This window comes from Ovis canadensis, chromosome 2, assembly GCF_042477335.2.
Source record: "Ovis canadensis isolate MfBH-ARS-UI-01 breed Bighorn chromosome 2, ARS-UI_OviCan_v2, whole genome shotgun sequence".
NCBI lineage: Eukaryota > Metazoa > Chordata > Mammalia > Artiodactyla > Bovidae > Ovis > Ovis canadensis.
The window spans coordinates 150453118-150471167 of record NC_091246.1 but is presented as its reverse complement, the minus strand read 5'-3'; the positions used below and the strand labels follow the sequence as shown (position 1 = coordinate 150471167).

Genomic DNA, 18050 nt, shown 5'->3' with positions numbered 1-18050 from the left:
CCAACTAGGAAGCCCATAAACCAGCATGGGCAATGTTTAATAGGTTTTCCCCACTGGTCATTAATAGAAGAGCAACAGACAAAAAATGGGCTTCCCAGATGGAGCCAGTGCTAAAGAATCTGCCTGCCTACCCAGGAGACAAAACAGATGCTCAATTCTTGGGTCAGGAAGATCCCCCAAAGGAAATGGCAACCCATTCTGGTATTCCTGCCTGGAAAATTCCATGGACAGAGAAGCGTGATGGGCTACAGTCCATGGGGTTGCAAAGAACCGAACACAACTGAGTGCATGCACACACACACACACACACACACCCCACAAAATGTTTTCATGGTAAAGGATGAGCCAACATACACCTGGAGACTCCTGGCTTAAGGCCATTTTGCCTCTCTCTCCACATGGTTTCTGCCATATCCTGCTTCGTCTAACAGACTCTAGTCAAACGTCTGCTTGAAACAAAACCTGGTTCATACAAAAATGGGAGGGGGGATCATTTATCTCTGCATTACACATCCCACTTTGTCAGCATTTACTGTTTCCTCTCGAAACCTTGCTGTAGTGGTCCACAATCTTATTATGGTTCATCTTTATTTGTGGAGATCCAGCATGCAATCTTTCATTTGTTACAGGAGTGTTTGCAACTGACAGCTGCTCTTTCCAGACAGATGCTGTCTCTGTAATCTCTATTTGCTGTCACACCTTACTTTGCCCTTCTCACCCCATGATCTTCTGTGCTGGGTTGTGGACCAGTCGGATATACTTTTGCTTTGTTGACATTAATGAAAAGCTTCTACCTGCCCAAGCCACAGAGTAACTAATCTCAATCATAATGATAGCTTTATCCGTATAACATCTCTGTCTTCACATGCCAAGATGGCCTCTGTAATCACAAGACTCTGATAACATAAAAATACTGTTAGGAAAGAAAAATAAACATAAGCAGTTGTTCTTAATTTGCTTCTCATTTTTTTCCATATAGTATGACAGGCTGAAATGTAAAACAAGATCCCATGTTCCATAATTACTTGACCTTAAGTAGGGAGTCTACAATACAAATAAGTATTTTCATTTGCTACATTAACTATGCTAGGGGAACACACAGAAATAGAGCAAATGTTTTCTACTGAATGTCAGGTGGGAGATGAAAAATTAATAGTTTACCTTTGGTGGACAAAGCAATAGAAGTGAAGCAAAATGTGACTTGAACCAAAAGGTCATTTTCAGCTCAATTTCTTTCACATAGGAAAGCGACATTGTTAACATTCAGAATCAGTGTATTTCTCAACTATTTGTCCCTTTTTCTAGCTCTTCCACATGGTGGATAAACAGGCCAAGCCCAAAAAATAAAAGTCCATGATTTTAACAGCATGCCTCTCTTTAAGAAAGAAAGAGCTTGAGTACACCCTCCATTATCCAGATCAACCTTGAGATCAGATTCAAACCCTTCTGAGTGAGGCTGGGCCATGAAATGTTTTTCAGGCAGCTTAGCTAAGCAGCAACTAGCTAACTACTCAGTCTGCCATTCCAGGGCTTCCCTGGGGGCTCAGATGGTAAAGAATCTGCCTGCAATGTAGGAGACTCTGGTTCAATTCCTGGGTCAGGAAGATCCCCTGGAGAAGGGAATGGCAACCTACCCCGGTATTCTTTCCTGGAGAATTCCATGGACAGAGAAGCCTGGCGGGTTACAGTCCATGGGGTTGCAAAGAGTCAGACACGACTGAGCAACTGACTTTCACCTAAACATGCAGTGCAGGCCATAGTAAGAGGGCACAGAATTTCCTCAGATAGTGTCCTCCCATCAGTGTCATACAGAGCCACAGGACATCAGAGGTGTAATCATTTCTACAGATCACACGCCACCCTGCCTTATTTTATACTGCAGGACAGCAGTGTCTCAACCAAAGTCACACTCTTGGTAAAAAGAGTGACAGGCCCTATCTAAGGTTCTTTTCTGTACCACGGGATGGGAGGTACAGGGAAGAAAATGCAATTTGGAATGTCTAGCTCAAGGTCAAATATGGGAAACAATACATAAGAACTTCAGTTGATTTGCTTCTCCCATCCTCTCATTCTGGCCAGGGTTTAACTAACAGATGTCTTTAAATGAATTCTTTTTTTTTCTTTTGTCCTAAAAAAAGACTAAATATCTGCTTCTTGAAATATCTGCTGATGATTCTCCCTTTAAAGCCTGATGGGGTAGCTACTGCGTGTTGTATATAGTTAAGATGTTCATTATGGTATGATAATTTTTTTCTCATTTCCCTTCTCAAAATGAATCCCTGGAGAAGAAGACAATATTGTCCCTTAAAACTATAACTAAAGTAGGCAAAGTTTTTCCTGCTGTTCCTTGAAAATGCTGCCTTGATGAAAACCCACAGAGGCAGGTGAGGTCACTGGTTCTCTCATCTAGAAATTATTCTGGGATTCTGTATACATATCAAAGTAAACACAAATGCCTCTCCAATCTTCTAGGTTTCCTTCATGAAAATTAAGAAGAGTAGAGATGCCATTTTGTCTGCTCATGTCAACTGCCATACAGAACTAGGTCCTTGTCCTCATCACAGAGATTTAAACCTCTTGTCCTTGAACTCCTGTTTACAGCCAAATTCAAGACTCAAGGAGTGTCTTTTCTTATACAAGGTGTTGAACAAATAAAGCTACATTAACTGAACTGTCATAGATTTACTGATCAACAGCAGAATCAGTTTCAATGGAAAGAAGCAAGAATAATACTATACTTGCATATTAATGACAATGATGAGACTGGAAAGGACTTATTTTATGGCATTTTTTCCCTGTGATTAAGAGGATACTAAATAATAATTGCCTCCAAATCATGGCTGCTATTAACATGCTCATCGTAATAACTTTAGACTCTGAAAGAAATTTAGAAGGATTTAGAAAAGGATTAAGATAATAAAATTCATTATTCATATATACATGAATTAAAAGGTTAGGGTAAGCTGACAAATTATAAAAATTCTCACCTTAAAGCTACTGCTTTTATAAAAATTCATTACATTCCTTACTTTCTTATTTTAGAGCTAAAAAGTAATAGATATAAAAAATGAAAAGTTACTCTTCCTTAACTTAAACACCATAACTACAGAATTGGAATTCTTTTTCCATATTAGTCTATCAGGATACATAATCGACATTATTTCATGCCTCATTCCTAGAACTGAGCGTTTTATCTGCTATGTTACCGTGTGCGAAAACGCACCTCCCTTGGTCACAGCCATGAAAAGCATGTTTTAACCTAAGTGTAAATGCAGCACGTTAGCTGATTTGTCATACAAGCTCATACGTCCAAATTTCCAATATACTCAACAGTCAAGAGCACAAGCAAAAACAGCAGAACATAAACTTTAAGTTCAAAAATAAATTTCTTGTTAATGCACAGGAAATTAAAATTAGGTCCCAAAGACGGGGAAAGATGTATCTGTGTATAAATATCCAAGTGCCATTTAGGATAAACTTGTGAAGCGGTGCTAGTCTTAATGTAATGCACAACCAATATTTTGGCTTGCATCTTTTGGGTTTCCTGGAGAGCGGTATGTTTTTCAAGGACCTGAAACTTTAAAAATATTATTGTTAGAAAGTCAGAATGCAAAAGAAGTCACAGGCTATGATAATCCCAGAATTAATATTTAAATAAATAAACCTATAATCAAATCAATAATTAAGAAATATCTATACTCTCGAGGACAGTGTTCTATAAAATATCTTAAGATCTAATCCTCAATGTAATGACACACAATGACTCTCATAATTCTTTCAAATATTTAACATTTTTCTTTAACATAAAATATTATTTTAAGTGACTACTTAATGTATGCCCCACTATTTGATTTTATCACATAGGCTGTACTCATATAAGATCCAAAAGCAAATAGTTTAATATAACATGGTAAGAAGCTGTCCAAAAGTTACTTTACTTGACCAAAACAAAACAACAAAAAAAAGGAAATGTATTGTAATGTACATTTATAATGTAACGTGATTGCAAATTAATGTAATGTAAATATACAATTAAACGTAGGTTCAAAAACTTGGTCCTTACCATGGGAGATATACTCTGAGAACTGTAGCCACTTCTGCCTTGATATGGATGCATGTAATTCTGGTACAGCTGCATGCCATACTGCAGAATAAATAAATAAAAGCACAGTCCCACCACTTTTACCACATGCATAACTTACGAGAGATAAATACTTTCATTCATTATACATCAATATAAAAAATGAAAACTACAAGCTTTCATCAAAACAAATAAGTAAAGCAACCAAAATTTTGAAAGATAAAATTTTACGTTCTAAATAGGACAGTTTAAAAGCGTGGTTTTTATTGAGACCCACCCTTAAGTTCTAGCTCACAATACAAAGATCTGGAATTGACATTCCTACTCATTATTCTTAGTGTCGATAGCACCATAACTATGCGGAGTGGTATATCACCTAGTGATAAGATAGCTCACTTGGGAAGTCTTCCTGAGTTTATGGTACAAAGACTCTAAGAATCTGACACACATCCTAAGCAGAACTGGGTAAAATTTACCATAACTCTACAATGACAAATTTACCATAACTCTTCAATGACTGATTGATGAATTACACTGTCTTTTGAAGATTCCTGGCACTGTACCATCCTTTGGTAATAACACTCTTGGGCCATGGTTTAATTTTTGACTTTAAATTCTGGGAATCAAAATGGTGGGGCATCAGGCTGATTTCAGACAAAGGGTCATGGCATACAATGCAAAGAGCAGTAGATAACTACACAATCTTTACTTTCAAGAGGTAGCATCATAAGAACCAGACTGCCAGGCTACGATAAGAAAGTGGGTCTGGATTATAATTGGATTATTAGTTTGAGAAACACTAAGAATGTCAACTGCCATGGCCAAACATCGTGCAGGAGCCCTCATCTGAAACTGGAAGACAACCCCTTAGATTTAAGTTATTCCCTTAAAAAAAAAAAAAAGAAAGAAAGAAAGGAAGGAAGGAAGAAACCAATGGAACAGATAGGTTTATCCGTTTTTTCTGCTACCCTCTATAATTCTCTCCATTTCATGGAGCCATTATGAACTTAAAAGTAGGTCCTATGTAAAAGACTTTGAAACGACCATGGAAACCAGTATTACCCTTAGGATGAATTTCATTTAAACATTCCAACAGAGCTATTTCTCTACTAAAAACTATTTTCTTGAAAGCAATTCCAGCAATGTGGATATATTTGGTAATTAGGCAGAAAGTCAGAGGGGGGCGAGGGAAGTCACTGTTTTCAAGATTTTGCTTTTAATATGAATACAAACCCAGAGTCATTTAAAATTCTCTGTGTTGACTTCTTTATCCAATTATTTCCCAACTTCTAAAAGTTTTTTTTTTAATTTAAGGTTTGATTGACATTAATAGGATCTAATGAAATCTATTTTAAATCAACTCTAAGCATACCATGACTTTAAAAAGCAGACAGAGGAGCTTAATTTCTAGTCAAGTTCATTTTGAAGAATATATAATAGACTCCAACCAACACTTTCACAAGTACGTGCTGCCTGGACACCTTTTATTCACCTGCAGTGAAAAGTCTGCCATCTACTAATAAGATTGTTTTCTTCAAAGATGTTCTGTCCCCGGTGCCCCTGGCTTTAGGAAGTTGCTTCTGTGCTGCTGAAAGTCTTTAGTAGGCAGTTAACTCTGGTCAAGCGGTAGGGCATGGATCACCTTAATATCTCCCTGTCCTATGGAGGGGCACATAAGGCACCAAAATATGTCAAAGGGTTCTAACTGAAGGAAAGGGGGAAAGACACCATGTACCTGGGACACTCTACATGAACAAATCTCCCCTTTTCTAAGTCTCTGATTTTTTTCTGATTCTATATGGAAATGGAATTTTTTCAAAGAGAATGGGAATATTTCTGTTTGTTACTATATGAAGAGTTTACATGTATATATGATAAAGAAAGGAAAATAAAGCAAGAGGCCAAAATTCTTGGGGGAGACCTTATCTAATAAGCAGCATATAATGGAAACAAGAAGGGTACTTCTGGTTGAGCCAATATAACATAGACTAGTCTTCCCTTGCTCCTTGCTGATAAACTGGAAATAACACAATAGACAACCAAAGGAGATGATCAAAAGCTACCTCTAACCCTGGGTGAGCCCAGCTGCACCAGCCCATGGGGATCAAATCAGTATCTCACTGACAACAAGCTGCCAGTCCCCTATTAGACAGTCTTAAATGTGTCTGTGCTGGCAGGCCCAGGCCTCCTGTAACTGATTATTTTAAAATGTAAAACAGATCATATCACTTTCCTGTTTGACTCCATGGTGGTTTCTCATTGGTTCCATGCTAAAGGACTTTACTGATGCTGGCCTGTATTTTCAGCCTCATCTGGAAAAGCTTTGCCATAATTGAAACAAACAGGGAACATGGATGTGGTAGCAGAATAATGGGCCATATAAGTCCACATTCTGGAACCTGTGAATATAATACATCAGGCTAACTGTGTGTGTGTTAAGTCGCTCAGTCGTGTCCGACTTTTTGTGACCCCAAGGACTGTAGCCCACCAGCCTCCTCTGTCCATGGAATTCTCCAAGCAAGGATACTCGAGTAGGTTCCTAGGCTAGCTGGCAAAAGGGAAATAAGGTTGCAGATACGATTAAGGGTGTTGATCAGCTGACTTTGAAATGACGTGATTGTCTTTGATGATCCTGCTAGATCCAGTGTAATCACAAGGGTCCTTATCCAGAGCCAGAAGAGAGAAACAGAAAAAAGGGAGCATGGAAAGAACTCAGCAGGATATTGCTGCCTTTAAGGATGGAGGAAGGTGTCATGAGCAATCTCTAAAGGCTGGAAAAGGCAAGAAAACAGATCCTCCCTTAAAGCCTCCAAAAGAGAATGGAGCCCTGTTGACACCTTTTTAGGCCAATAGACCCATTTCAGATGTCTGAATGACAGAGGTAAAGGACAATAATTTTGTGCTTTAAACCACTATGCTGGCAGTAATGTGTTACAGCAGCTATAGAAAACTGATACAAGACAGCCTCTTTAAACTGGGCATCTGGGACTTGAAGGAGACTGAGAAGAGTTAAACAATAAGAAGGCACAATCTTCCAGAAACTGAGCATTCTGGATATAAAAAGAACAAAGCTTTCAGTATATCATTTCTCAGACATACATCTGTTTTTAAACTAACAATCTGTATTATAACCTATGGCATCTTATATTCACTATGGACCAAGCAACTTGCCATTGCCTAAAATTGATGGGATTAAAAAGTCATTAGCATCAAACCTTGCAAAGGGATTGCCAGCAGCTAGAAAGAACCTCAAAGACCATGGCAGAGCACTCATATGCCTCCCCAAAGCTCTTGAAGGCACAGAGATGGATGATCTGTGGAAAATATAAGTATCCATGACTCTGAGATGAAAATGATTCAGAAAAGTCAGATTTAGAATATGAAGATGTTTCATGAATACCTTAACTAATTTATTTCATATATATATGTGTGTGTGTGTGAGTGTGTGTGTGAGTGTGTACATATACAAAATTGATAACTGACTATAGGCCTAAATAAATCTAAATACTCAAATGAAAATAAAAATTATAAGTGATGTAAAACCTCACATCATAATTTTATTGGCACAATTCTTATCTTTCTAGTTACATAAAAATAATGGAGCATCCTAATAAAATCAATGGCCTGTTAGAGTTACTGAAGGACTTTTAAAGGAAGTGGGTTTACCACCTGCTTCTGTGTTGGGTATCTGAATCTGAGCCCATGAGAAGGGAGAAAGTCTTGCTAAACAAGGTTGGAAGGTATCTCCTCAATCAGCCTAGCTAGACTTCAGAGTTCTGATGGAAGGGGAGAGAAAATCAGAGACCTTAGGATATTTTCTCTACCATAACTGTGATAGAATAAAGTCTTCCAAATAGTGCCAGCTTCTTTATCTGTGAAAGGAGGGCCTGGATGAAGTCAGTGGTTCTTAATCAGGCAGACACTTGGAACTCAATCACTAACTCAGGATCCCCGAGGATGCAGCTGGGCATACGGAACCTCAGAAAGCACCTTCTGTGATTCCAACGCGTGTCTCTGGTTACCAAGTTACTACTGCCTTGACTGGCTGGTTTCCAAGACACCTAAAGTACTTCTCTCTTTTTCATTTTGTTTGTTTGTTTTACTTTTTATGACAATGAGAGCAACATAGAAGTGAGTAGTGACTACTTATCATGAGGGTTTCAAAGAATAAGATTTGCTGAAATAAAAATCATGACAGCCATTTTGACAATAGACTGAGAAACAAACAAATTTTTAATAAAAAGGTAACCATAGTAACTTTCTGCCATAACACAAAAGGAAGAAAATTTCACAGTTAATCCAAAAGCTTTAAATTACTTTTAAACACTTGTTTCCTACCACTTCATACCCACTAGGATGACTATTTAAAAAAAAAAATTAAAAATAATATGTGTTCATAAGGTATGGAGAAGTTGGAATTCTTATAAATTCCTGGTGGGAATATAAAGTGGTTTCGCCTTTGAGGAAAACATTTTGGCAATTAATCAAAAAGTTAAACATAGAATGACCATATGTCCAGCAAATCCATTTTTAGGTATGTACATATATATATATATATAAATAAAAACTGTTACTCAAATAAATATGTGTATAGACATGTTCAAAACAGCACTATTCACAACAGTAAAAGGTAGAAATAATCCAAATACCCACAAATGGATAAATGGATAAACAAATTGTTTATTTAACATATATGTGTATGTTAAACAATACACATACAATGGAATATTACTCAGCCATAAAAATAACAAAGTACAGATATAAGCTGCTACAACATGAATGAAACACAAATTATGCTAAGTGAAGAAGCCAGATCCAAAATGTCACATATTGTATGATTTTGTTTGTATGGTGGTTTAGTTGCTAAGTCATGTCCAATTCTTTGTGACTCCATGGACTGTAGCCTCCCAGGCTCCTCTGTACATGAGATTCTTCAGGCAAGAATATTAGAGTGGGTTGCCATTTCCTTCTCCAAGGATCTTCCCGACCCAGGGATCAAACCCAGGTCTCCTGCACTGTAGGCAGATTCTATGCTGACTGAGCTACTGGGGATGCCCAAAAACATGTGCCACCCAACGCAGGGCCTGAACCCAAGACCCTGACATTAAGAGTCACATGCTCTACTGACTGAGATAGCCGGGCACTTTTATTTGTATGAAATACCCAAATTGGTAAATCCACAGAGGCAAAACATGGTTGCCAGAGGCTGGGAGTAACTGCTTACTGGGCAGAGTTTCATTCTGACTGAAGAAAATGTTTGGGAACTAGACAGAGGTGGCAGTTGCACAATATTTTGAATGTACTCAATGCCCCTAATTTGTTCATATTAAAAAGAGTTAATTTGGTTAATTTTATGTTACATGCATTTTACCTCAATTAAAAGAAAAAAGAGGAAAAGGACAGAACATAAGACTTTGCTCCAAGCCTGGTATGACAGCCACTAACTCTGATCCTGATTATTCTGCCCTTCTTAAAATGAAATGGGTGATGTTTTATGATTATAAATTTAAAGTTGTGCTACATTTACTGGCATACAAGTTTTGAAAATACATGTGCTTTCTATACATCCAGGAAGGTATCAGCTGTGTCTCTCTTCCCTACCTACTTGCAGAACATTCTTGCTCCTTGTCAAAATGTTTGCCAATAAATTTTGCTTATGGAAGCTAGAATTCTTACTTAGCACAAAGGCGAATATTTGAATAATACAGCTATAGTAAAATTTGTAAAATAATTTGCATTAAACTAAAAAGCAATTCACATAATACTTAAATAAAATATAAAACAACTACATTAAACATATCCAGGTAGGCACATTTTAAAATACATTTTACTTCGAATTGATGACGATGTTTTTAAAACGCAGACTAAGTAACAGATAGGAGACATTTCAGTCAGTTTTACTGGCTATATATGTAACAGTCTTACCAAAAAACAAAAATCAGAACATTTCTAAATATGGAAGACTCCACACACACAAGATAAATGCATTAGGTTTTTCCACTCTACTCTGGAAATGCTTATCTTTTAGATAAAAAATAAAATACATAAATATGGTAGTGGTTATTTTTCTTTTCCCTCACAAAAACACACGAATTCAGAGTGAGTCTTCTGAGTTTTGAAATACAGCCATTTTCAAACTTTGATGGCACTCCCAGCATTTAATAGAAATTCACGCCTGCAGCGAGATTACCTTAAGCAATCTAATCGCGGTCACCCAGCACGTCCTACTCTGCTCTTCTTCTGCACAGAGCATTTTCAGGTCTCGGGGCCCTCCCGCTTTGTTAGGCTAGAAGGCCACAGCACATTGTTTATCGTTAATGCATATCTTGAAGGTAACACCTGTTGAAATAAAAGCCACTAAAATTCTCCTATATATAAGAGAAAGCTGTCTCTTTTTAAAAGAAATTAAAAGAAACTCAAGCTTACCTAAAAGGCTGAGGCTTGCTTTACTCATCTAGCAAAATATTAAGCCTGTACCTTAAAGCAGAATCCATAGTTAGTCGGTGCTCCGTGTTTTTTTTTGCCTGCCAGTGACACATAAATATCACTATTGCCAAATTCGCTGAAAAACTGCAAATGCCGTGGTTCCTTAAAAAAAAATACATGTGTGTGTTGACATGGGTACATATATTTTATACTACCTTTTATATTTCTATTATATTATATAATCTATACCTTGGTAAACATTATCTCAAATAATGTCATAGAAACAAAAGGAGAGGAAAACTAAGTCACCATATCCTCAGATAACCAGGAGCTGGATATGAGATTATTTAATTTAAGAAGAGGTGACCTGTTTACAGTTTAACTTCCAATATACCAAAAAATATATCCCCATATTTAAAATGACTCACTTTAACCACCACTTCAAGGAATCTGAGGGAAAGAAGAAAGAGAGCAAAGAATGGCTTTTGAAAATGTTTTCTTTATCTGGGTTTCAAATAATGGCAGTTCCTCAAAGGGAAGAAGGGTGGTTTAAGCTTCTGCAGCAGTAAAAGCAAAAAGAAGCAGATGATGATCCCTGCTTCACTGAGAAATGATCATTCCTCATGTTTACGCACTGCCTCACACACCACAGCAAGCAATGAAACAGGCAGCAAGACTACCTTCTTTTGCAAGGGAACCTGTACAGATACATGCAGGGAAATTACCTGGCCATGGAATGTGTATGATTTTCAAGCCAAAAGGGAATCATGAAGGGCTATTTTTTCTCTGGGAAAGCCATGAGATTTAGAGTTGGTCATGGGAAATCTGGGTCATACTCTTCTGTGATAGGTTAATAACTTGGAGAAATGCTTAATTCTGGGGTTGAATGTATAATCAAAACTGAGCAAAATGCATTTGTTCTTTAAAATCTTGCTACTAGCAGTCTCAGACCAGCAGTATCAGCAGCACCTGAGAGTTTATTAAAAATGGAAAAATCTCAGGACCCACCCCACATCTGCTGATTCAAAACCAAAATCTACAGTTTAACAGGAACCCAAGTGATTGTATGCACTGAAATTTGAGAAGCAGTAGTACTCTTAAAACAAAAAGACAAAGCAGAACATTCAGCAATTTGAGCAAACCATTCAAATCCAAATCCAAAAAAATTCAGTCATTGGACGTAGGCTGGCTATCCCATCAAGAGTTTCTATTGTATGCAACTGTTTCTCTGTATCACTGTCCTTTAGGCACTTTAACCCAATGAATGAATACAGTTCCTAACTCCATGGAAGAATGAAGCAGAAAAGAAAATTGTTAGAGACCCAGTCTAGGGTCCTGGGAGAAGGGAGAAGGAGGAGGAGGAAGAAAGGTACTGTCACTGGCATGGCCTTTAACACTTTATTCCTCGATAGAAACTTTGCTCATATAAATGTCTGATTTCTATGACTATGCAATAAAACCATTCCTGCCCACTGATACTGTAGAAGTCAGTGTAGCTGAGTCCTTTGGATGTGAGAAAAAGGCAACTCAAGAAATACTGGAAGGCCATAAGAGGCATGATCAGCTTCTTCTCCTGAGTTTTGTTCCACTAGTTTGGATGGCATCACCAACTCACTGGACATGAGTCTGAGTAAACTCCAGGAGCTGGTGATGGACAGGGAGGCCTGGCGTGCTGCAGTCCATGGGGTCGCAAAGAGTTGGACATGACTGAGCGACTGAACTGAACTGAAGTGCAGACATATCAAGGCTTACACCACTGTAAGACTGCAGGCTGAGCAGGCATGGTTAGCAAAGCTATGCATGTACACATGTACGTAAGAGGGGAGGTGGACAGCAGGGTACTTAAATATTTCTCTTTAAATTAAGTCACAGCTATACCTCCAAGGCTTGCAAAAGCATTTATCCAACTCCCGTGCAGCCTACATCTTCAAAAAGTAAAATAAATAAGACCCTTCTCATAGAAAAGGGGAAGGAAATGGTCACTTTGCCAGGCAGGTATGCCATATTAGGCTTTAGACAACCTACATGATTTGTATCAAGGTCGTAATCCTTGGGGTTATCTAATATATGGAATTCCTTTTTTTGAGGGAGAAGGTAAAATTATTTTCATGTATAAACTACAGAACACATGTTCATTAAGCACAGGCTAGAGAGAAGACTGGGCTTCCCTGGTGGTTCAGAGGTAAAGAATCTGCTGCAATGCCGGAGATGCAGGTTCAATTCCTGGGTTGGGAAGATCCCCTGGAGGAGGAAATGGCAACCCACTTCAGTATTCCTGCCTGGGAAATCCCATAGTCAAAGGAGCCTGGTGGGCTACAGTCCATGGGGTCTCAAAGAGTTGGACATGTGTGCTGTGTGCTAAGTTACTTCAGTTGTGTCCAACTCTTCGCAGTCCCCCCCCTCCCAACCCCCAGGCTCCTCTGTCCATTCTCCAGGCAAGAATACTGGAGTGGGTTGCCATTTCCTTCTTCAAGAGTTGGACACGACTTAGCTAATAAACAACAGAAAGAAAGCTGTTATGTATGATGCCCAGCAAAGTCAGACACCATGCTGAGGAAAGCTAAAGTATGAGCTGAGAATAGAGGTTTGATACTTGTAATGCCACCCAGCCAAGAGGGAACCATGGCAAGGATAAGAGCATGGCTCCAACAGGTAGAATAAGAACTGTCTTATTATGTAATAGGTAGGAAAAGGAAGGAGCCGGGTAAAAGAAAAAGATAATGGGCAGTGGATCTTCATGAGAAACAAATTAAAGAATTCAGGAACTGAGGAAACACTATCATATCTTCCAGTGAAGAATCACTGGAAAGACAGTGAAAGAAAGAAACATCTAGATTCTGGATTTAGAATCTACTTTTCTCCCATGTTAAAAGTAAAAAGATGGCCCAATACACATTTGTTTAAAACTAACTTCATATATTACTTCATACATTAGGAACACTGGGAAAAGAGAAAGTTCATTACAAAGGTTAAGGAAAAATCTAAAATCTTAATTACAAAAATGGGTAATTATTCATCTTAACATTATCTACAATATAAAAATTTGAGAACTAGGCTTAAATCCTCAAGAAAAGTTAAATGCATCTGTAAGCCCTGGTGGCTTAGAATACTAGTAGTCAAACTATACACACTTACAAGTAAACATAAAAGATTTCTGTGAAGGAATGGGTTACTAAATAGAGCTCTATTCCATGAAATATTCTACCACTTAAACCTTAAAGAAACACACATACACACACAAACACCTGAAAGTCTTTGTGCACCAGCATGTGAATAGCAACAAAGGAAGACTGTGTATCCGAGAAGTGAGGAAGCCACGCAAGAAAAGCTGGGGAAAATATGGTCTCATACTTCTTTGCAATTCCGTAACTCCTGTTAGGACCACTGCCCAAATAGCTAGTCTCCATCATTAGCTGTGTTCTGGGCATTTCCATTTGATGCTTCATCATCAATGCAATATATCTTGAACTAAGATCATTATCTTTCTTCTAAGATGGTGACCTTGAAACAAATCTCCTATTCCTGTTTATTTCATCATTTTCTATTTATTTTCCTTTTATGTCCTTCTCTAAGAACATTAAGTGCTTCCTCTTCTTTCATATCAACTGTCAACAAAGCCTGGCCATTTGCCATTTAATCTTACATCCGCCCCTTTCTTCTCTCTCCACTGCTCATCCTAGGTTAGATCCTTGATTAATGAAATGATCATCTAATTAGCACTAATCAGCATCTATGCCTCAACTCAATCATTCTTTCTCCCTTCCCTGCTCACTAACCCCCATCTCCCCTGCTCCCTTCCCCTCTTCATTTTTCTGTCTCTAGTTGACTTTTTAAGCTTCCTATGGCCATACTAATCTTCTTACAACCTGATCATTTCACTCTCCACCCACAATTAAAAGATCTGTCCATGTCCTAACCTGAAGAAACTGCGAATGTGACCTCCTTTTTTTTGCAAAGGGGTCTTTGCAGATGTAATTAAGTTAAGGATCTAAAGATGAGATCTTCCTAGATTATCTGGGTGGGCTCTAAATCCACGGCAAGTGTCCTTATCAGAGACACACAGAGAAAGGCGAAGACTGTGTGAAGAGAGGCAGAGACTGGAGGCAGCCACAAACAAAGGGACACCTAGAGCCACGACTGGCCAAGACAGAAAACAGTACTGCAAGGTAAAGGATCAAATATTGAAAATGAGAAATAAATAATGAACATCTTCAGCATATAAGAAAAACAAGAATTTGCAGACTGAATGTATATGTTGAGAATCAAGCCAGGTTTAGCAGAATATATTTGAACATACCAAGAAATATGCCAGGAGTGACTAAATACCAAATATGATAATAAAATTTGAATAAGAGCCAGAGAAAAATGACAGATTACCCATAAAAAAGCAACAATGTTGTCAGTGACAAAACAGATGCATCAACATAGAGTTAAACTCTCATGAAAACTCTCAAAAGTAGTTTTACTTACAAGGAATCTATGCATCGCATAAAATATCAAGACACAAAATGCAGGCATATGGCATAGTCAGCAACAACTAGACTACATAGAAACAGACTACCTAGTGCTAGCACTAAGGGAATTATATGCATATGTGATTCTGTGTGTGTGTAGGAACATCAGCACAACTATGTCTATGTAACTGTATACATAGATAGGTATACATACACACACACACAAACACATACATCCACCTGATCATAACACACTTCCTCTAGGAATTTACAGTCTATGTGAGGAGGCAAAACTGACACACACAAAGGACTTAGTAAGCAGTTACAGACTCAGCTAAGTGTTATTAACTGCTCAACATCAACAGGTCACTAATATGAACCTGGGTAAAATGAAAAGATGTGAACTCTGATGGGCTTTAAAACCCCAGCCTTGATAAGAAAAACAGGGGTAGATTCAGAGTGGGGGGAAAATGGGCAAGGAATGTAATACTGAAACAAGAGCATCCAAATTCCATCAAAGGACGTATATTGAATCTAGTGGAAAATAAAGCTGAATAATTAGTTTTTAAACAGGTTATGGCAAATGTTTGGAATCTTTAAAAAAAAAAACACCATACCATGTAATAAAATCATAAATAAAACACAGTAAAGTCCATTTTAACTTACAACTTCCATATAATTCATAATATATCATTGATATTACAATTTACCTTTGATGTCCCTTTAGTAGAAAAATATAAACCGGATCTTCTTAAAAGGAAATAAATCTTTTTCCAGGACTTCTTTCCCTGTTCTTTTGCATGTAAGAAGCCATGGATTTCAGGATATGTGCTTGAACTTAGAAACATCTGGAAGAAAAATTAGACACTCTCATACAGTTTCTGAATCAATGATACTGTAGCTTCATACTTCAAATAGAAATGTGCACCTTCAAACAGCACAGATATCACTTATACACCACTATGGACATCAGGATATATATATACACAGAAAATAAATCAGTCTTCTGAAACCCTGAGGCAAGTTCCAAATGGAAATATGCTCACAAAATATATATTCTAAGTGATCAGTACTTAGTCAAACACCAAAATTATAAGCTATTTCAATGTCCATTTGAAAAGTTCAACTTCATCTTGATACTTTTCATCTCTTTCTTTAATAAAAGGTGAAAGATGTATAAGATCTGGACAGAAACCAGAGTATCTTTTCATCCCTTTTGGTGATTTCCCTTGAGATTATAGATTGACCTATCAACTTCAACTTCATTACAGTCTAAGTAAGACCACGATCCAGACTTCCATTATTCAGTGAATAAGAAATTGAGCCAAATTCATCTCCTCAATGAAGGTAAAGCAGATAATCTCTTCTTCGTTCTCTATGGTTCTCAGTTGTGGGTGGGTATGGCAGGTTGTGTTTTCCAAAGAGAATTGCAACAGTAGCTCTTCTGCAAATGTTACCCCGCCACTGACCCAAGAAATGAAGTTTCTCCACCCCCTTGAATCTGGGCAAGACTTGTGACTGCTCTGACCAAAAGGATGTGGTGGGAGGGGCACACTGCTGATTCTAACCCTCTGTCCCTTAACTAGCCTGATAGCTTTCACTCATTAACTCTTGGAAGGTAGCTGTCAGGTAAGAAACTGGACTACCCTGAGATGGCTGTACAGTGAGAAGCACAATGCAACTGGAAAAGCCCTGGAGGATGAGACACCATGTAGGGTGGGGGAGAGGTGAGAGAGAGGGGGAGAGGTGAGAGAGAGGGGGAGAGGTGAGAGAGAGAGGGAGAGGTGCCAAGCAGCACCAGGCACACACAGTGGAAAGCCATTTTAGAAGTGGATCCATAACCCCTTTGGGAGTCAATCTGCCTCAGAAAACCATCCAGCTAAGCCCTTTCCAAATCCTGACCTTCAAAACTGTTGACAAAATGTGAGCAGGTACTTAAGCCATTAAGGTTTGGACTAGTTTACCGCCCAGTGAAAAGTAACTGAGACAGAGGGCATATGTCAGTCAGGAAATGGAGAATGAAAAGGACGAGCTCTAAGTAGCTGTGCTCAGCATCCTTAGTTAAGACAGTGGAAATGCATTAGTGTCTCATTAAAACAAGAAAATAGAAACCTCTACAAATAAACTAATGCAAAATAGGAAAACTGAAACTAAGAGAAAGCATTATCTAAAACAATGTGACATATTTTTAAAAGGCTATTCAGGGAAATACCGAGAGTAGATAATGTTTTTTAAGTAAATTAAAAAAAAAAAACTTTTAATTTAATGAGCCACAGATATTAATTAATTGACATGCAAAACAGGGAAGTAGGTTTTTTAGTTCGAGTGCTTTCCAAGTTATTAAACCAAACCAATTAAATTTTAAAAAGGGAGTCACAGAGGTCACGCTAGAAAAAGAAGGAACATTTTAAAAAGTGGAAACATTGCCTCAGTGGAGAGAAGAGGTCAGGGGCACATACAGGACTATCTGATTCCAAAGTTATGATTTTTCTTGTTTTTATAATCTAACATTAAAGCAGTATAACTAAATCATAGGAGAATACGGGAAAGGAGGCAGAAGAACTCCAATCCACCACTCTCTCATAATCCAAATGCAAAGTATTAAGAGGCATGAGAGCGGGGGTCCTGGGGCACTATCTCCACTGCAATTCACTCTAACATTTCATGGGGTGTCTGTGAAAACCCACTAGCATATAAGTAGCTTTTGGAGAAATCTCGAGAGCAATCATATCTCTAAAATATTTTGAAGCAAAAAATGAAATACAACCTATTAAAAATAAAAAGCCCACAGAAAAGAAATCTGTGATCCTCAGTGTATTTACCAATATATTCAAATATTAATATATTCAAAGCAATATCTATGCTGGAACTATTAAAAGTTTTCTTCATTAAAGATGAGAGAACATTGAGTGGATTCGAGGATGCCTGCTGTTTAGATCAAACAGCGACCATTATAAAGACACTGCTTACCATTAACCTGTTAACAAGTATAGTATCAAACATAAAATACCTGAAACCTTTTATCGTACTGCAAATGTCTTGGGAAAATGGTCACCTAAAGCCATAGCTAGTTTGGAAGAAATGCCCAA

General features: G+C 37.9%; 1 protein-coding gene across 5 annotated transcripts in view; it reads right to left on the bottom strand.

Annotated features, from left to right (window-relative positions):
* The window catches only part of GRB14 (growth factor receptor bound protein 14), a 126292-nt gene that overhangs the window by 7375 nt on the left and 100867 nt on the right, over nucleotides 1-18050 (bottom strand). For 3 of the 5 annotated variants that reach the window (XM_069574314.1, XM_069574313.1, XM_069574317.1), the window contains 4 exons: nucleotides 15672-15809; nucleotides 10559-10669; nucleotides 10272-10367; nucleotides 4064-4144 (listed from right to left, as the gene is read on the bottom strand). In XM_069574314.1, coding sequence (XP_069430415.1) covers nucleotides 4064-4144; nucleotides 10272-10367; nucleotides 10559-10669; nucleotides 15672-15809 — 426 coding nt within the window. Of the gene's footprint in view, nucleotides 1-2987; nucleotides 3578-4063; nucleotides 4145-10271; nucleotides 10368-10558; nucleotides 10670-15671; nucleotides 15810-18050 lie in introns of those variants that run through there. The other 2 variants (XM_069574316.1, XM_069574315.1) reach the window with 2 other exon arrangements.